Source organism: Tachypleus tridentatus, chromosome 1 (assembly GCF_004210375.1).
Source record: "Tachypleus tridentatus isolate NWPU-2018 chromosome 1, ASM421037v1, whole genome shotgun sequence".
NCBI classification, from domain to species: Eukaryota; Metazoa; Arthropoda; class Merostomata; order Xiphosura; family Limulidae; genus Tachypleus; species Tachypleus tridentatus.
The window spans coordinates 161,688,890-161,711,021 of NC_134825.1; the positions used below are offsets into that span (position 1 = coordinate 161,688,890).

The window sequence follows — 22,132 nt, forward strand, 5'->3', positions numbered from 1 at the left end:
AAGTAAGCAAACTCGAAACGAAACTATGGTGGTATACATTTATATATACATTAACGATCCGACAGCGGATTTTATTTAAAGGTAAATAGTTGAAAATATATAAAGTTTGTTTGTTTATTTTGAATGTCGCGCGAAGCTACGCGAGGTCTATCCGTGCTAGCCGTCCCTCATTTAGCAGTGTAAGAATAGAGGAAAGGCAGCTAGTCATCACTACCCACCGCCAACTCTTGAGCTACTCTTCTACCAACGAACAGTGGGAGTGACCGCCACATTATAACGCCCTCACAGCTGAAAGGTCAAGCATGTTATGTTTGACGGGGATTCGAGCCCGCGATCCTCAGATTACGAGTCGAGAGCCTTAACCACCTGGCCATGCCGGAACAGTATATAAAAATACATGTTTTCTCAAAGTGGACGTTCTCTTTGTAACATTTCAAAATATTTTGTTTTTAATTTGAATATTTGTATAGAGTCACACAGGAGCTTGTCTGATCTAACAATTGGTACTTTTGCACTAATAGACCAGAGAAAGGTAGCTAGTCAGCAATATCAGCCGCCGCTAAGGTAATAATATACATAATTATTTGTTAGGAAAAGTCAGTGACCACAGATATAACTATATATGGTGTTCTAGAAGCAACTTCAGGGGTAAATTATTTATCAAGGTAACCGAAGATAAGGTTATAAAGTGTCGCTCTTACCAACAGCTTGTTAAATTCTACGTAATAGACAAGAGAGCTACCATGACTGTGTTTTCTAAAACCTGTACAATTAATTAAACTTTTGTACAGAACTATAGACAGTTTATCGATATAATTTAACATTTTCTTGTTTGTGAACATTAAAAATCGAACAGTCAAAAGGTACTCGTATCTTTCCTTCTTTCTTTTAAAGAACAAGACGTGGATTACAAGGATGAAACTTTAAAATATGCTTTACGTGATATCACAGTTAGATATGATTAAAGAAACACACTAAGCCTGGAATGTTTCGTATTTATTATCAAGGGAACAAGGAAAGTGCTAAATAATAAAATAGATTGAGTACAGGTAAACAAGTGATTGATTAATCAACTCAAAAAATCTCATTACCAAAACACATTTAAGAAATAAATTGGGTTTGAGTTCCAGAGAGTGATACACTCGAGTTAAGTGACACGAATAAGAAATTAAGAGAAATGAGCAAGATGAAAAGTTTTAAAAACATGTAAGAACTGTTTATAATGATATGCGAACAACACCATAGCTACCATATCCAGTGCGATGAGAGTTTTCAAAGGTCAAATATATCTCTGACTTTACACTTTTTACATGTGCTTCGTATATCCCATCTTTATGCTTTCCGATATTTTTCTTGCTTTTTTGTGCCTGTATGTGAAACGTTTCTTTATCAGGTTCAAGTTGAGCTAGGTATAGCCCGCCAGAGGCACAGCGGACTTACAATGATAGAAACTGAGTTTTGATTCCCGTGGTGGTCAGAGCACGGATAGCTCAATGTGTAACCCTGTATTTTATTGGAAATGAGCAAACAAGTTCAGTACAATGCTGTTTTTAAAACGAATCACACAATGTATAGGTATAGATTTGTGTTTAAGATAACTCATCTTTGTTCACGCTATCCGCATTCAACAAATAATCAACGTATATTTCCATCTTGTTGCTTTCATATTCCGTCATCACTACTCGTATAATCGATCCTTGTTAATACGTACAGTGTAGCTTCCGTATTATAAAAGTAGAATAAACGTAGCAATAACTCAACTTATAAATAAGTCGTGTTTGTCTTTATAGAAATATAAGAGGTTAGTTTCGTAATGTCGATTCACTGTTTGGATATATTGGTGGAGGCTGGGCATGATCAGGTAGTTAGCGTGCTGGACTGTAGATCGGAGAGTCCATGACTCATGTCTCCTTGTCGTGAAAACATCACTGGCTGCAATGTGTGTGTTATAAGAGTGACAATCAAATTTCATTGTTCAGTTAGAGAAAACCAAAAGATGATGGAAGATGCTGTTGACTAGCTATCGTCCTTATGGTTTATCATTTTAAAATTAGGGGTGCTAGTGGAAGTAGCCCTCGCGTAGCTTTGCGAAAATATTCGAAACAAATCAAACCAAAACACAAGATGGCCAGAAACATACTGAACAATTGTAAAATACAACAGTTTCATTAAGATGTAGAGGGGCCAAAATGGACATTTGCTATCGTTGTTATAAGTGCACAATCAGTAAATTGACCGTTACTTTAATTTCTGGTTAAGGCGTTCGACTCGTAATTTGCGGGTTCGAATCCCCGTCGCACCAAACATACTCACCTTTTCAGCCGTGGAGGCGTTATAATGTGACGGTTAATCACATTATTCGTTGGTAAAAGAGTAGTTGGTGGTAGGTGGTGATGACTAGCTGCCTTTCCCACCAGTCTCATACTTCTAAATTAGGGACAGTTAGTGCAGATAGCCCTCGTGCAGCTTTGCGCGAAATTAAAAAAACAAAGGAAGCCCCATACAGTTATAGACGTTTTTAAACGTGATTCGCCAAAACATAAAAGAATTTAAGTCTCATGGAATAAATGTTAAAAACGATTGAAAAAAAGACGAAAGACATGTTGAACCAAATTCTAAAATTTGCCATCACATAAATTAGATTCCAAAATCAACAAAGGCATTTGAGTTCTCCCAAATTTGTCGTAAACTACTTTCCATTCAGATAACCTAAACAAATAAATGCTTACAATTTTCTAATATATCATTTTCAGTTCATAATTAATTCGTGAATCTAGTATTATTAATATTAAAGAAAATTGACGACAGGCATCTCTTCAGAGAGCAGAATACCTTAGATGGCGGAGTCGTTTACGAGTAATACGTGCGTTAGATGTCAAACACGTATTATTTATAAGTTTTGACACTCTTTTCAGTTTTTGACACTTGCTTATTGAACAGAAACCCAGGTTTGAAAAAAAAACACCTTTATAAACAGCTGAGAAAATCTCTAGGTATGATTATTTGTATAGAAAAAAAGTGAATCCCACCCACTTTTCAATAATGAAAACAAATGCAGAAAACGTAAAATAAGATATCAACATATAAGCACTTTTGAGAGAGAAAACCAATACTTTTCCATACAACAAAATTCTGTATTTTAATTTATTGAACACATGGCGTTTTACTGAGGTTTTAATATACGTGTTCCAAGTTATCTTCGATTGTAATTTCTATTTTCATGGAGGTTTCACGGACTAACATAAAAGAAATGGGCACATTTCTAGTGTTTGATGCTGTAAACAGGATAAAGAGCATAGGAAAAGGTCCTATAAATAATATTCTATTCAGCGCATGCGTGCATTGCTCTGTAAGAAAATATGTTCACTTGTTATGAACAATATTTCTGTTTTCTACCTAAACTAAAGATAGATATATGTGTTAACAAGTGTGCATGTATAAAAATAGTGTACTGACATTTGTTAATTGTTCCAAATTTGTTTGACAGATGTTAACTGTTAATTTTTAATAGAACCGAATAAAAGACATTACCTTTATTCTCTATTTTAGTAATATAGCATGAAGGTGGCGGCATATAAATTATCATGGCAATTTACGGTGATTTATTAATTTAATAATAGAGTATGCATAGTTCAAATTATACTAATCAATGTGGTAATTTATTAATATTTAGCTTATTATAAATGCAGAAGCTTCGTGGTTAGACTGCATAAACTAATCACGTGATAATATACGAGATTCAGTATACACTGAAGTTCTTTTTTCTTTTAACGTTTCCTTATACAGGTTTACTGTTAAGGCACAGAATTCTTTGCAACCGATCTAATTCAGTAACAAGTGCTAAATGGATCGATAAACTGAGTTTCTTATTTATTTTTGGTGGGCACAAGCTGGATCTTGGCAAACTATGTGTGCGTTATAAGAACGACAGTCAAGTCCTTAGCGTGGATAGCGGATGGTTAGGTGTTTCTGATTTCCTCACCATCCTCTGGCGGCAAATAACTTTATTAGGTTTGTCATAAATGCAAAATATAAATACAACTATTATTTTTGGTACAATCCTATGATACTTAAACGGTCAATTTTGGTGATGAAATATTCTTGTAGTGTCATGATGAGGTACCCCAAACACTAGATTTTCTTAAGCCTGAAAGCATCTTTGTTAGATAAATCGTTTGTGAAATGGACCACTCTGGAATCTATGACAATCCTAATACAATGAGACACGTACTGGTGTGTAAGAACATAGAGTGTTGAAGTAGGATACAAGTTGTCTTGTTCAGAATAATTTCCAAGAAGAAAATCTTGGACCACTTATGTATAGATGCTGCTCAGGTAGAAACGACATTTCGAAAGACTTCCTTCTTTCAATTTCCAGTCAGCTATCACAATCTTCTTTGGTAGGTGTTTAGGTAATTAACCTGTGATGTTCAGAAGTAGGAAATCCTCTTCATCTTGTTCGTGATGATACCAGATAACGTAAGGATGATTTACTTGAGCTGAATTCATATTAGTCAAGATGTTAATTTTTAACACTGCAGTGGTTTCTTTGGCATCCGGAAGATTTGAAGTGGACATGAAGTGATTGGCTAGTGACGTGGTTAATGGAACGAGTGATGATTTGACCAGTGTTAGCCACAAGCTGCTGATTTACACACCTGAATTTTTGTCAAGCGATGGTTGCATCATATTGATGTATAAATATTCTTTTACTTTTCTTGTTTTCAAAATTTATTTGAATGGATGAAACTGTAATTGTCTCGTTACATTTTATGTCCTATTAACAATGCATGTTCTGCAAAGACAGACTTCTGTACTTTCACCAATTTTTATGTTAATTTGTTCTTGTTCCAAAGTATCTTCTAATTTCTGCAATGTTGGTGTCTTCAACTGGTATAGTGGTTCTATGGATTTACAACTCAAAAATCAGGAGATCGATTCCCATCAATAGATTCAGCAGATAGTCTGATGTGGCTTATAATAAGAAACACACACACATACACACACGCACAGTGATTCTATGTTTTCAAGAAAATGATATTTCATAAATGACGTTTCTGTGTTTTTTGTCAGGTGTTCTTTGTTTAGTTCCAATAATGAAATATCTATGTGTTCTGTAAGATTTTCAATCCACTTCAATATTGAACATTTTGGCTACCAAGCTGATTTTCTCACTTGGATATTGTAAACAGAGTTGGGCTTGTCTTTTCGTCTTGATATTTTTAGATTTTTTAAACTATTGGTTATAAACCAAAAGGATATTTGTTCTGTTTAAAACAGTCTGGAATGTCCAAGTTCTGTTGTCGCGGTTATTTTCAGTTCTGATGTTCAAGCATTAATAATACTTGAGGACAACACTGGAAATGTAAGTATATCTAACATGAGTTGGTTCCATGTATGTGATTGTATGAATTTGTCATTCTGTGTGCTGATTAAATTGACAAAGAAAGGCACGGTGTTGTTGTTTTATATTTCCATGGTGAAGTGGATACTCTTGTGAATGGAAGTAAGGTTTGTCAAGGAACGGCACGGTGTTGTTGTTCCATATTTTCATGGTGAAGTGGATACTGCTGTCAACGGAAGTAAAGTTTGTCAAGGAACGGCACGGTGTTGTTGTTCCATATTTTCATGGTGAAGTGGATACTGCTGTCAACGGAAGTAAGGTTTGTGAAGGAACGGCACGGTGTTGTTGTTCCATATTTTCATGGTGAAGTGGATACTGCTGTCAACGGAAGTAAGGTTTGTGAAGGAACGGCACGGTGTTGTTGTTCCATATTTTCATGGTGAAGTGGATACTGCTGTCAACGGAAGTAAGGTTTGTGAAGGAACGGCACGGTGTTGTTGTTCCATATTTTCATGGTGAAGTGGATACTGCTGTCAACGGAAGTAAGGTTTGTGAAGGAACGGCACGGTGTTGTTGTTCCATATTTTCATGGTGAAGTGGATACTGCTGTCAACGGAAGTAAGGTTTGTGAAGGAACGGCACGGTGTTGTTGTTCCATATTTTCATGGTGAAGTGGATACTGCTGTCAACGGAAGTAAAGTTTGTCAAGGAACGGCACGGTGTTGTTGTTCCATATTTTCATGGTGAAGTGGATACTGCTGTCAACGGAAGTAAGGTTTGTGAAGGAACGGCACGGTGTTGTTGTTCCATATTTTCATGGTGAAGTGGATACTGCTGTCAACGGAAGTAAGGTTTGTGAAGGAACGGCACGGTGTTGTTGTTCCATATTTTCATGGTGAAGTGGATACTGCTGTCAACGGAAGTAAGGTTTGTGAAGGAACGGCACGGTGTTGTTGTTCCATATTTTCATGGTGAAGTGGATACTGCTGTCAACGGAAGTAAGGTTTGTGAAGGAACGGCACGGTGTTGTTGTTCCATATTTTTCATGGTGAAGTGGATACTGCTGTCAACGGAAGTAAGGTTTGTGAAGGAACGGCACGGTGTTGTTGTTCCATATTTTCATGGTGAAGTGGATACTGTTGTCAACGGAAGTAAGGTTTGTGAAGGAACGGCACGGTGTTGTTGTTCTATATTTCCATGGTGAAGTGGATACTGCTGTCAACGGAAGTAAGGTTTGTCAAGAAACAGCACGGTGCTATTGCTCTATATTTCCATGGTGAAGTGGATACTGTTGTCAACGGAATTAAGGTTTGTGAAGGAATGGCACGGTCTTGTTGTTCTATATTTCCATGATGAAGTGGATACTGTTTTCAACGGAATTAAGGTTAGACAGAGAATGGCACGGTGTTGTTGTTCTATATTTCCATGATGAAGTGGATACTGTTGTCAACGGAATTAAGGTTAGACAGAGAATGGCAAGGTGTTGTTGTTCTATATTTCCATGGTGAAGTGGATACTGTTGTCAACGGAATTAAAGTTTGACAGAGAACGGCAGGGTGTAGTTCTATATTTTCATGGTGAAGTGGATACTGTTGTCAACGTAATTAGGTTTAATAGAGAACGGCACGGTGTTGTTGCTCTATATTTCCATGGTGAAGTGGATACTGTTGTCAACGAAATTAAGGATTGTCAAGGAACGGCACGGAGTTGTTGTTCTATATTTCCATGGTAAAGTGGATACTGTTGTCAACGAAATTAAGGTTTATCAAGGAACGGCAGGGTGTTGTTGTTCTATATTTCCATGATGAAGTGGATACTGTTGTCAACGAAATTAAGGTTAGACAGAGAATGGCACGGTGTTGTTGTTCTATATTTCCATGGTGAAGTGGATACTGTTGTCAACGGAATTAAGGTTTGACAAGGAACGGCACGGTGTTGTTGCTCTATATTTCTATGGTGAAGTGGATACTGTTGTCAACGGAAGTAAGGTTTGTCAAGGAACACCACGGTTTTCTCTATATTTCCATGGGTAATTGCATACTATTGTCAACGGAATTAAGGTTTTTCAAGGAACGGCACGAAGTTGTTGTTCTATATTTCCATGGTAAAGTGGATACTGTTGTCAACGAAATTAAGGTTTATCAAGGAACGGCAGGGTGTTGTTGTTCTATATTTCCATGATGAAGTGGATACTGTTGTCAACGTAATTAGGTTTGATAGAGAACGGCACGGTGTTGTTGCTCTATATTTCCATGATGAAGTGGATACTGTTGTCAACGTAATTAGGTTTGATAGAGAACGGCACGGTGTTGTTGCTCTATATTTCCATGGTGAAGTGGATACTGTTGTCAACGTAATTAGGTTTGATAGAGAACGGCACGGTGTTGTTGCTCTATATTTCCATGGTGAAGTGGATACTGTTGTCAACGTAATTAGGTTTGATAGAGAACGGCACGGTGTTGTTGCTCTATATTTCCATGGTGAAGTGGATACTGTTGTCAACGGAATTAAGGTTTGACAGAGAACGGCACGGTGTTGTTGTTCTGTATTTCCATGGTGAAGTGGATACTGTTGTCAACGTAATTAGGTTTGATAGAGAACGGCACGGTGTTGTTGTTCTATATTTCCATGATGAAGTGGATACTGTTGTCAACGAAATTAAGGTTAGACAGAGAATGGCACGGTGTTGTTGTTCTATATTTTCATGGTGAAGTGGATGCTGTTGTCAACGGAATTAAAGTTTGACAGAGAACGGCAGGGTGTTGTTCTATATTTTCATGATGAAGTGGATGCTGTTGTCAACGGAATTAAGGTTTTTCAAGGAACGGCACAATTGCTGATAAAGAATGTATAGGCCTTATAGTCTCTCAGCCTTGGCCTGATCTGTTTTTAGAAGACACGTCAGGTTGTCTTGACTGCCTTAATTAGACTACCTGTTTCTTAGTATTTTCTCTTCTTTTTCTTAGCTTATAGAACATAGCTTTGGTAACCTTCGGTATTGTTTCTATCGATTTCATTCGTAGTTCTTGATGTAGGGGGCGTTTGGCTAGTAAAATCAATCTCTTAGACAAATAATGTACGAAAACTTATTGACGTTTGTACACAGAGCACGACTGAAGTGTTTTTTTTAAAGCGTGGAAGTTTAAAATGTGAACAGGTTGAGAACTGTCCATGAACAATGTTCAAGAGGAAACCAAACATAAAACTAAGAATTCACTTCGCCCTTCAACTTCTGGTTTATTTGTTTTTTGTCTGTTTTCAGCGTAGACGTCTGTAGTTTTTGAAAATTAGCCAAGGTGGCTGGTTTCTTTCTATTAGCTTATAAAGTTCACATAACTGTTGTAATTTTCCTCCTTGTTTGATAAGTATATAAAAATATCCGTTATTAAAATTTACGTAAACGACATTTAACACAGCAGTCTTACAGTAAGTTTAATATCATCGTAAAATATTTTATTCTCAGCTCCTTCGTAAACTTCCCAACTCATATTTTTACGTTGTTTCTGTGCATTTTATGTTCAATGGTCGACGTGCTTCCCTTTCACAGCACTCATAACTTTTACAATTGTAAGACAGCGAAGCTCAAATCTCACCAAATGCGATTTGAACTTTTTAATCAATGTATATACTGCAACATTTTTCTATGCGTTTGTTAATTTAATATAAATCATATCTTATTTTTCTATTAAGTTGTCTGTCGCTTTTGCTCTCTTTACTTGTCTTTGGTAAGTTTGTTTGTTTGTTTTTTGAATTTCACGCAAAGTTACACGGTCCCTAGTTTAGCAGTGTAAGACTAGAGAGAAGGCAGCTAGCCATCACTACTTTCCGCCGGCTCTTGGGCTACTCTTTTACCAACAAATAGTGGAATTGACCGTCACATTATAACGCCCCCACGGCTGAAGGGGCGAGCATGTTTGGTGTGACGGGGATTCGAATCCACGACCCTCAGACTGCGAGTCGAACGTCTTAACCCGCCTGGTCATGTCGGGCCTCGTTGGTATGACCTCTAACCAAGGTCATTAGATAAAGTTGAATGTAATAATTTTAAAATATTTTTTGGTTCAGGTTTCATGTAAGTTCCGAGCATTGTTTCGGAAATGTTGAGTAAAGCTGTACAGTGGGTTATCTGTTTATAGTATTCCCTAATGATGAAGAATTTACTCATTACAAGAGAAATACGTGCGTTTACCAGATATCTTAGAATACTCTCTCATCATTAAACTATTTAACATTGGCTGCGTTGGCAGAGATAAGAAACACAGCACCGTGAAAGTTAACATTAAAATTCAAGTTGGGCTAATGCAGGGAATACATCGTTTCTGCACACGTTTTAAAGTAAAACAAACCAGGTTAACTTAGGAAACGTCAAATCATAAATATTTAACATCTTTATTGAAAGCAGGAAACTAAACAAATATAATTTTGAGACTACCTTTTTTTACAATACGTTTCAGTTTGTTTGTTTTGAATTTCGTGCAAAGCTACATAAAGGCTATTTGCGTTAGCCGTCCCCAATTTTGCAGTGTAAGATTAGAGGGAAGGCAGCTAGTTATCACCTCCCCCGCTAACTCTTGAGCTACTCTTTTATCAACGAATAGTGGGATTGACCGTAACATTATAACATACCCACAGCTAAAAGGGCGTGCATGTTTGGTGCGACGTGGATTCAAACCCGCGACCCTTGGATTGTGAGTCGATGTCTTAACAACCTGGCGATGTCGGGCCTAAGTTTCAGTTGTTCCATAAGTTTACTGAATTTTAAATGATACAAAAGTGAATAATGTAAAGTATTTTGGAGAAGCAATTTCGAAAGATATGCGTAGACTAACTTTGCGTAATTATTAGTGTGAACATATTACCATGACAACCATCTTTGTTTTCACTTATAAGTTCTTATAATTATAAAGCAATTATTTTACATAACGTGTATTTTTAACGTAAGTTAAAATAGCACTTATTGATATTTAGTGAAGTTCATCGAAAAACACTTTATTTTGCTCTTTCAAAGTGTCTTAACCAATGGTAACTACGACTAAAGAAACTGTTTATGAATCCAATGGCATATTTTATACGATTAACGAACAAAAAATCCGTGTTTATAAATCTAAAGACATGTTTTATAGGTTTAACAACGAGAATAAATCTGTTTATAAACCCAGTGACATATTTTATAGGATTAAACAAGATTAGGTTGCGAGTGGTTTGAAGACATAACGGCTTGTTGTCTTCTCTGAAGAACCCATCTAACATGACATCTTGCTGTCTTTTAAGAACTCATCTTTGTTTCAATGGAATGCAAATGTTTCAGATGCGTTTATATTTAGGTATGTAGTAGCTCAGATATTTTTTAAAATAACAGTTACGAGCTTGTTTCTTTTGAATTTCGCGAAAAGCTAACGAGGGCTATCTGCGCTTGCCGTCTCTAATTTAGCAATGTGAGACTAAAGGAAAGGCACATTGTCATCACCACCCACTGTCTACTCTGAGGCTACTCTTTTAAATACCGACGAGTATTAGGATTGATCGTCACATTATAATGCTCCCATGGCTGAAAGGGCAAGCATGTTGGCTGTAACGGGGATTCGAACCCACGAACCTCAGATTACGAGTCGAGCGCCTTAGCCATCTGGTTATGCCGCGCAGTTGTGAGACCATCGTTACTATAAAAGTTGTATATACATACAGATAGATAGATATATACACATATATACATGCATATATACACATGCACAGAAAAATGTAATTCAAACGTATAAAATATAGTTTGTTTCCAAAGAATAAGTTTCAATATTTGCGAGTACACATACAAAACCTGTTTAATTTAATGACAAAATAGTCAGAATCTCTAAAGCTACTTTTCAGGGTACAAACAGAATTATATCTCATAATCAGTCCACGAATATCTTAGAAAATTACCAGAGACAATAACATAACGTTAACTACTCTGTCATAAGCTCAAACTTTATTCGTTGAACATTGTGTTAGCCATGCCATTGAATGAACAGTGTTTGCGAATCATAGGAGAACAAATCCTACTTTGCCTCAGAGAGCTATGTAGATGTTAGATTATACCAATAAAAGATAAATCTTGTTACATACACTCAAAGAATTTGCTCTGCTCATTAGACTGAAGTAACTCTTTGAGAGAGATTTAACAAACCAGTATTAACATACTAATAAAACATATCCTGAGATTAAACAGCTTTCATATATATACATATTACAAAGAATCATAAGAGACAGAATCTGAAATGAACCATATAAGAGGACACTAGAAATGAATTTCATTAGGTGAAGGTGGTAAAAATTATATTGTTTGTGAAAACAAATAGGTAATTGTACATTGAAATGAATGTTAAACTAACCTTACCTGTGTTAGGATTGTTATAAGTAACTCTTTTAACGCTATAATTACATAAACATTACTCATTGCTGTTGTTTTTTTCAACAGCTGTGATTTCATGTGAAAAATCATTTTTTTAGGCTTAGCCTAACTAGAATGTAAGCTGTAGCTGTTTTCTCTTTAAATGTAACTGTTAGTCTACTTAATTAACGGGATTGTCTTGTGCTCTGTATTTCATTGGTTAGCCTAATTAACTAACTGGATTCTCTTCTTGTGCATGGTTTCGATTGGTTAGTTTTTTTAATAAATTGTACTCTCTCATGCTGTACAGTTTTGGTTGGTTAATTTTAAAATAAACGTTTTCTTGCTTGCTATCTGGTTTCTTATTTAATTATGCTACTTCTCATGAAAAATGGAACAGATTTTAATCTGAACCAAGTCGACGGTTTTTTTTTAATGTATAATTTACAAAAGCAACCAAACAGCATGGAAAGAATCCAAGTAAGAGGTATTTTAAAATTGTTGTTTAGTATGGGTACTTAACTAAACACTGTAATATAAAATTTTGAATTTCACTGTCATTAGTTATAATCAGTCCATCGTTTAGTATGGGTACTTAACTAAACACAGTAATATACAATTTTGAATTTCACTGTCATTAGTTATAATCAGTCCATCGTTTAGTATGGGTACTTAACTAAACACAGTAATATACAATTTTGAATTTCACTGTCATTAGTTATAATCAGTCCATCGTTTAGTATAGGTACTTAACTAAACACAGTAATATACAATTTTGAATTTCACTGTCATTAGTTATAATCAGTCCATCGTTTAGTATGGGTACTTAACTAAACACAGTAATATACAATTTTGAATTTCACTGTCATTAGTTATAATCAGTCCATCGTTTAGTATGGGTACTTAACTAAACACAGTAATATACAATTTTGAATTTCACTGTCTTTAGTTATAATCAGTCCATCGTTTAGTATGGGTACTTAACTAAACAGTGTAATACAAAATTTGGAGTTTCACCGTCATTAGTTATAATTAGTCCATCGTTTAGTATGGGTACTTAACTAAACACAGTAATATAAAATTTGGAGTTTCACTGTCATTAGTTGTAATCAGTCCATCGTTTAGTATGGGTACTTAACTAAACAGTGTAATACAAAATTTGGAGTTTCACTGTCATTAGTTATGATCAGTCCATTGTTTAGTATGGGTACTTAACTAAACACAGTAATATAAATTTTGAATTTCACTGTCGTTAGTTGTAATCAGTCCACTTGCCACGAGACATTATCTAATTAATATTTACCAACCTGTTGGACTTTCACTTTATTTATTCTCTTGTAAAGTTGTTGATTGATACAAAACATAAAATAAGTTTGTGATCACATACAGCGCGTGAGAAAGTAAATAGTGTCAAAATACTAACATCTATTCTTACTATTTGTCTTTACATCAACAAAATCTTTGGTTAATAAGTATTTTTCTAAATAATTTCAGTGTACTCTTCATAGAAACTGTTTTTCGTCATAAACTGTTTACTACATCGTGAACCAAGAATTCATAGTATTTTAGTTAATTATATATACTGTATGAACCTTCGCTTGGAGTGACCTACATGGATCACAGTTAATCCCAGTAATTAAATTAACATACATAATTTAATATAAGTCCTAACTGGGTATATGCTAGGTCATGAAACAAAAAAACGTAATTTCCAGAATACACTTATACATTACTTAAATGCACTCGCTACTTTCAATATATTCATCTCTAATTCTACCAAAACCTCATAACATTTAGTCAGTTTAGTAGGTTTAGTTTAACTTAAATTCTCATATTAACTTACCAATGCCAGGTAATCGTCAGGAGAGATATGATTAAGAAATATATAAATAAAATAAAAATAAATTATTATAGTTTATACATTAAATATTTTCACCAATACTCAAAACAATATTAAAATATTTGTTTGTAACGAAGCACAAAGATATACAATTAGCTATTTGAGCTCTGCCCAACACAGGTATCGAAACCTGGTTTTTAGCGGTGTGAGGCTACAGACATACTGCGGTGCCACTAGGGGTAACATTAAAATGGAAGTAGTATGTAACTTAATAATAAGAATAGTTTATACGAAAGAACTCAAAGTTACTGTGAATTCATAGTGTAATAGATCAGTTATTTGAGTATTGTTGTCAATTGTCAACCTATCATTAAAACCGTTTCTTTCTTTCTTATTTCTAGACACAATATTCAATAAATCCAGATGGATAGGAACCAAGAAGTGAGATAAATATTGGAAAAAATGGACTACTATCATCAGTAATGACTTGATGCAAGATTTCCTATGCTTCTGATTCAATAGAAAACTGTTACTGTTTGTTAAACAGCTGCTCCAAAATTCTTCATAAGCAGAATTAAAGTCCTACAGTTAGCTTTGTAATCAAAATGAACCACAGTAGTTTTTTAACTTGCGCTTTACAAACATGGACGATAATAATTTATTTGTGGTGTTTTTTGTTTTCGCCGACAATGGCAACAGAAAGTAACTCGACCAAATGTAAGGATGGGTTACTATTACCACTGTGGCAGCCCAGTGGAAATCTAAGTACTGGAGACATTGTCGCAAGAGGAATAGTGTACTTTTTCGCTCTAGCTTACATGTTTGTTGGTGTATCGATAATAGCCGATCGTTTCATGGCGTCGATTGAAGTTATTACATCCAAAGAAAAGGAAATTGTCATTAAAAAGACGAACGGCGAAAAACAAACTATTAGCGTAAGAATTTGGAACGAGACCGTTTCTAATCTTACTCTCATGGCTTTGGGTTCTTCCGCACCAGAAATTCTTCTCTCTATAATCGAAGTTTACGGTCAGAACTTTGAAGCGGGAGAACTTGGCCCAGGAACCATAGTTGGTAGTGCAGCCTTTAATATGTTTGTCATCATTGCTATCTGTGTTTATTCTATCCCTGAAGACGAGAGTAGAAAAATTAAGCATCTGAGAGTGTTCTTTGTCACCATGACCTGGAGTGTTTTTGCATACATATGGCTCTATCTCATCCTGACCTGGTCATCTTATGGAGTTATCGAAGTGTGGGAAGGTGTGACAACTTTTCTTTTTTTCCCTGCTACTGTCCTAACGGCTTACATTGCTGATCGACGTCTTCTGATTTACAAGTATTTATCTAAGAAGTATCGGATGAAGAAGAGTGGGATGATTGTGGGAACAGAAGGGGAAGATATTGAGATGGAAAGTACTAAGGCTAATTACTTGCCTGATGGAGACGTGAGGGCGCTTGAAGAAGATGGCAACGAAGAAAGTCGAGAATTTGAAGAACATCGAAGGTTATTTATTAATATTCTCCGAGAACTTCGCCATAAAAATCCCGACTGCCCAATGGATGATTTGGAACTGATGGCCCGCGAGGAAATCCTTAACCGTGGTCCAAAAAGCCGAGCCTACTACCGTATTCAGGCTACTAAAAAATTAACTGGGGGCGGAAACCTCATGAGGCGGAAATTTGAAAGGCGCGAGATGAAGAAAGAAGAGAGCATGCTGGAGAAAGAAGAAGTCGTTATTATCGGTTTCGATCCTTTCCATTACACTGTGATGGAGAATGTAGGAGAGTTTGCTGTTACTGTCACCAGAGAAGGTGATACTAACCACACAATCTGTGTAGACTTCCACACGGAAGATGGAACCGCTAACGCTGGCTCTGACTACGAGCACGTGGAGGGTACTCTGGTCTTCCGCCCAGGGGAAGCTCTAAAACAGATATATATCAAGGTTATCGATGATGAAGTTTTTGAAGAAGACGAGCACTTCTACGTCCGACTGACCAATCCTAGATACCTGGGCTCAGATGGCCCGGCTGGTTCTATGAATGGCTCTATTGGTAATATAGGACCGCGTCCTCTTATCCAGTTGTCCACGACAGCTCTCGCCACGGTGATGATCTTGGACGACGACCACAGCGGTATATTTGCTTTTCCGGAAGTGGAGGTTGAAACCTCTGAATCGGTTGGAATTTTACCTTTGAAAGTTTGTCGATACAGCGGAGCTCGAGGCACCGTGATTGTACCATTCAGGACCACAGATGGAACCGGTAAGAGAAACAAGGACTTTGAAGAAGTTATAGGAGAGCTTGTCTTCCAAAATAATGAAACTTGGTGAGTTGAGCATTTCTGAGTAATGTTTTTTGCTTGTTTCTTGGTTCTAATTCTAATATTTACGTACAAAATATCAGGCTATTCTGATTTCTGTAAAAAACTATTAATTTTGAATGAATACCATTAATTCCTGACCAACGCAATCGACCTACATGGACCATAACTTAGAAGTAACCCTGTAATTAATGTAATACCACCTGTCCAAGAGGAACTAGACAATATTAAAAAGTAAAAACTTATAATTATTAAAATGCATTGATTCACCAAGTTGTAACCCCAGCGATTTGAACATTTTTTACTTTGATACCAGTAATATCTCCTTAGACCCATTTACTAATTTACCTTTACAAAATTATCCGACGGTAAAATACGTACAACAAAAATACTACTATATAAATATAAAATATAAAATAAAAATATAAAAATACTACTATATAAATAGTACAACTAGAAAAGAAAAATATTTTAGATATCAATTATTTTAAACTAATACTGTTATTGAAATCAGCGTGAAAGAATAGAATGCTATTTACTTACAAAATACTTAAAAAACTAAGTGTTCGATTTATGAACTATACTGAGATTATGTCTTTTGAATAGCTACGTTTGTCGAACGTAATGCTTTAATTGAAATTTCGAATCAGACAGTTTTTATTTCAATTGTGCTAGATATTCGTGATGTTTCTATCTAATACGAGTAATCCACAGAGCAACTAACGTATGATTAGTTCAAGCTACTTACTTAGAGTAAAGCACAAAGTCAATTAAAAATACAGTTACCTTTTCTTAGATATTTAATCATAGAGAGCAAAATGAATTGTTTCATCACTTAAGCAATCCTTGCTGTAAACGAACTTTTGGCCATAAACCCACTAATACCTGAAACTATTTTTTAATTATTATTACAATAAATAATAAAAAACACTAGTTTAAACACTGAGTATTGAAAAGAAGAGAACAACGTTTCGACCTTCCGAGGTCATCTTCAGGTTAACAAACTCGGAAGGTCGAAACGTTGTTCTCTCCTTATCAATAAAAGTGTTAAGATTCATACCAGCCGTTCTGAGACACATTTTTATATCAAGTGGGTTTCTAGTCATCAAGAATTAGGAATTTAACACATCTTGTCGAGTGAGTTCTAAAAACAGTTTTACATAATTTTCTGTTATCTAATAAAAGATATAACATTAACAACATTTTCGAGGAGGCCACTTTTTGTTTAGTCCCTGTATACTGCTAATTTATTTTAAGTTTTATTATATTTTCTCAATGCATTTTCCCAGAAATTTTCTGTGCTGCTTTTACGTTTAAAACATACTCTAAATATAGTTTTTATTAAAATGACTTTTTGCAAAAAGCATGTATAATTTTTCATGCAATTTTAATTCACGATCAGAATAATTCACCGAACATAAATTAAATATAAATAAAATAAAATAGCTTGAGATTTAAAATCCTACATTCAAGGTTTCATAAGGGTTGAGTTCCTTAACTTTAAATGATCTTCGAGCTTTACCATGCTGTTACAGTCCAGGTCTCTACGTCCGGACACACTCTCTCTGACGACAATGCATCTCTGCAATTATTCTGCTGTGTAATATCTAACATGAAAATTCTCCTCGTATGGCTACGAAGTCCAAACCACAACATTCTTCCCTGCTGCTTTCCATAATCCACCTAGTGTACTAAGACGATGGTTTCCTAGCTCCCGGTTTAACAGTTCACTCGCACATGTTTCAGCGTAACGTCTTCGTATGGAATAGCACGAACACCCATTTTATTCTACAGCTGGTTGAAGTATACTTTGATAGAACTAGACGTATGACTAAAAAATATGCCTTGATGGGTCCATACTTCGTTGGCCTCGTTTCCGGACAGAGATCCTTTTGATTATGTTGTTTGGTACGCGTACGACTCGCTACAAGTCTCTTTCTGAATGGTCATGGTTTATAAAATTGACGCATATTCCTTTTCTTTCAATATCAATAAGTACAAGGTATATCCCAGCTTTTTAATTTATAAATCTCCGATCTGAACACATCTTTATGATCTGAGTGTATAATATTTTGCGTCTGAAGAGATTGCTACATTCTTTGTCCAAAAGTAATCTATTTTCTTAGCATCACGCTGTGCATTCTGTTCACAAAGTACTTCTCTCAATTTAAAGGTCAGTGAAAACTTTTGTCATCTGACAAGGAAAAGAAAAACAGTTAATTTTGTTTGTCTAAACTTGCCGCAATTTGTGTTGTACATGAAGCAACTTTGCAGTTGAAAAACTAGAAACATTGTTATAGACTCCCACGATTTTGTTTAAATTCTTGGAAAAACAAACAAATAATCATGTCATCGATTTTAAGTTAAGATAATTATTTTAAGGTTTATTCACATAAATATATTTCAGCTGCTCAGGTACCAAAAAAATATATTTTAAACATCATCTGAAGTATTGTTTCATTGAACCATTTCTCAGGTTGATCATTGATAATAAGGACTTAAAATGCTAAAATCGAGGATTCGATTCTGCGTATTTACAGGGCGTAAATGACCCATTGCGTAACCTTGAGCTAAAAAAACAGTAACAACAACATAGTTAGAGGTAAATTACTATTTATTATCTAACTAAACCTTACTCTGCATGTGGTAGCTTGCAATTTACCTCTATAACTAAGCCTTGTTAGCGTGTGGTAGCTAGGAATTTACCTCTATAACTAAGCCTTGCTAGCGTGTAGTAGTGAGCAATTTACGCTAGTAAGACTTAGTTATAGAAGTAAATTGCTATCTACCACACAATAGTAAGGTTTATTTGTTTGTTTTGTTTTTGAATTTCGCACAAAGCTACTCGAGGGCTATCTGTGCTAGCCGTCCCTAATTTAGCAGTGTAAGACTAGAGGAAAGGCAGCTAGTCATCACCACCCACCGCCAACTCTTGGGATACTCTTTCACCAACGAATAGTGGGATTGACCGTCACATTATAACGCCCCCACGGCTGGAAAGGCGAGCATGTTTAGCGCGACGCGGATGCAAACCCGCGACCCTCAGATTACGAGTCGCACGCCTTAACGCGCTTGGCCATGCCGGGCCAGAACATACAGTGAGACATATAGCTGCTGTAGAGTACACACCATAATATCCAGTTGGATATCTAGCTACTGATTAACAGGCATTATCGAAAGTGTTGGTGTGATTAACTGTTACTATGTAACATTTAAAAAACTACAAATAAAAATTCAAATTAGAAAGTATATTTCTGGTCTAGATATGGTATTATAAGATTTGATTTTTTTGGTTGATTCATTTAACGAAAACTAAGAATTATTTCAAAAAAAATATTTTAAGTATTAAAATATCGAGAAAATAATTTTATTAAACAAAGTCCGAGTATTACAAAATAAAATACAAGCTTTCTCTGATTTCTTGTATTCTACCTGCTCAACTGTTGCGTCTCAGTTTTCAGCACGACATTAAGTTTTCGAGACAATAATGTGTTTAGAGGCTTTTAGATGAAGTTACTATTGCAGACGGACTCTGGTAATTTGACGAGAGTAGACACTGTTCCAGTGATACTAGATATTACCGAAATCTGAGCCCGACATGGCCAGGTGGTTAAGGCACTCAACTAGTAATCTGAGGGTCGCGGATTCGAATCTCCGTCACACCAAATATGCTCGCCCTTTCAGCCGTGAAGGTGTTATAACGTTACAGTCAATCCAATTATTCGTTGATAAAAGAGTAGCCCAATAGTTGGTGATGACTAGCTGCCTTCTCTCTAGTGTTATACTGCTAAATTAGGGACGGCTAGCGCGGATAGCCTTCGTTTAGCTTTGCGCGAAATTCAAAATAAACCAAACCGTAATCCGTCAAAGCATTCTAAACGAATGCGCTAGAAAATTAATTATAAAATCACATAAATATTGCTCATCACTCCTTTTAACTTGTCCGTTTAAAATAGCATTTAAGGTACTGTATGTACTCTCTTATAAATTCGCTATCTTTCGACAATGACAAGAATAGTTGGCCCGAGCAAGAGAGACAAACATTATCTATCTATCTATATAACTGGAGAACATTTAAAAACGGATATGCCTAAACGCTCTTGACAAACCTCACATAAACTGCTAATGCATTTTGTTTTTTCTAATTGTTTATATCACTTTTAATTTGTGTTTGTTTTTTGCCTGTTTTTAATTTCGCGCAAAGCTGCACGAGGGCTATCTGCGCGAGCCGTCCCTAATTTAGCAGCGTAAGAATAAAGGGAAGAAAACTTGTCATCACCACTTGCCGCCAACTCTTGAACTACTCTTTTACCAAAAATAGTGGGATTGACCGTCCCATTATAACGTCCGCACGGCTGAAAGGGCGAGCACGTTTGTTGTGACGAGGATTCGAACCCGCGATCCTCAGATTACGAATCGAACGCCTTAACCCAAGTGGCCATTCCGGGCCTACTTTTAATATGTTTATTTCAAAGTTGTCACCACAGATGCGAAATTTTGATCACACCTAATCTCGAATTTGAAGTAGATAACTGTAAAGGAAAAAAGAGAAATATCTCCAGCTTACGTGATTTTTAGTACTCATTAAATGAAGCCAGGCTTAATAATAAACTAGGTGGCTAAAGTATATCTATGGTCTCACATTATTATGTAAATAAACCACCAGACAACTGGAAGATCACAACCTATACAACACACTCGATAAAATAACCATCCTTGAGCATCAGTAACACATTCAGCGACACATCAACGAACTTATTTAAAGCAATAAAATCCATCATCACACCAAACACCTGATACAAAAAAACCTAAGAACCGGAATTTTCAATCCATCGTCTGATGGTTTATATTTAAGGCAAATCTACACAACGGATTATAAATGTTATATAAATTAACAGCCTTTTAAACACAAATCAACTGAGAAAAATAACACAACTTTACAAAATTATGAAGTCAATTATCTGACTAGTTTTGACTGCGTCATTTTGTACTGTTTTTTCTAAATTAATTCGTGCTTTAAAATCTGTTAATCTTTCTAACATTTTTAGGCAGCATAATGCACTGCAAAATTCATTTACACAATAACTTATTTGCTCTGTGCCCACAGCGGGTATTGAACCACGATTGTTGCATTATAAACCTGCAGACTTATCGCTGAGTCTCAGGGGAACTATCTGGTTATTTTCTCAGATTCAGACTCTGGGTTATCCTGAAAAAATATAACTACCCCACAGAACAAGTCTTAAGTCAAACGTTTTCATATATCCCCTGATTATCCAAAGATACCAAAGACGTTTTGAATCATCTTAAAGACATTTAACACATTTTTTTAAGTTACATGTTCACTGTGGATGGACAGTCACTATACACTGTCATTCTTCGAAATCACATCATTCTAGATCTGAAACATGATACAATATTTTATCACTGAAACCCTCTTTAAACTAGTCAAATTAGTCTTCACCATGAATATCTTCAAGTTCAATAGCCAATAATATCAACAAATTACTGCTTTTTCCAGAGGCTTAACAATTGTTTATTTTTTTCCTAATCTGTTTTGTTAGCCTAATTTCATTAAAAAACAGAAACTTCTCTATACCTGCTTTGGAACCAATTTCCTTAACTTTGTTGACTGCTACTTAGACGACATTACTTGCATAAGGGCTCAAGTAGAACATTTCATCAGTTTTTACTCAACTCTTCAATAAACTTTCGAAACCTCTGACATAAGTGTCTCGTGCCTTGCCATCAGTATCCACGTGTCATGTAAGTCACTTTATAACCCCAATATACTACAAGAACACCAATAGTCGTGGTCACTAAGGTTACAGTTTCTTTCTTACGAAACAGAGAGAAACGTTCCTAAAACCCGATGTCCATTAAGACTAAAACGTTGATGTTCTGAAGACCAAAACTCTGTCTTTATGAGTACCAAAATGACGGATTTTTTCAAAACTCATTAAAGTCTTTTTGACGTTAGTAAAACTACTCAAGATCCACTGACGTTGTTCTACCCCCAAAACAGTAGAAGGTCCTTGATATTAAAGTGCCATCCCCGTTAAAGATAAGTAAAAAATAGATATAATCTAAGAAATAATTAATCAAAAATTCTATATGCCACTTAGTATAGTCGAAGCAGCAGCAATGTCCTTGCTAAGAGAACTTGTCAACGAAATAAAAACATTTGTTATTCCACATTACAGAGAATTCTACAGTAACTGGCTCTACAACCACATTACATGTTAGAGGACATTACAGCTC

The 22,132-nt window shown here is 35.6% G+C and overlaps 1 protein-coding gene across 2 annotated transcripts in view; it reads left to right on the forward strand.

The window, feature by feature from the left end:
- The window catches only part of LOC143229278 (sodium/calcium exchanger 3-like), a 113,754-nt gene that overhangs the window by 18,888 nt on the left and 72,734 nt on the right, over window positions 1–22,132 (forward strand). The window contains exon 2 of one of the 2 annotated variants that reach the window (XM_076461404.1): window positions 13,950–15,877. In XM_076461404.1, coding sequence (XP_076317519.1) covers window positions 14,154–15,877 — 1,724 coding nt within the window. In that variant the 5' untranslated portion in view covers window positions 13,950–14,153. Of the gene's footprint in view, window positions 1–13,949; window positions 15,878–22,132 lie in introns of those variants that run through there. The other variant, XM_076461413.1, reaches the window with a different exon arrangement.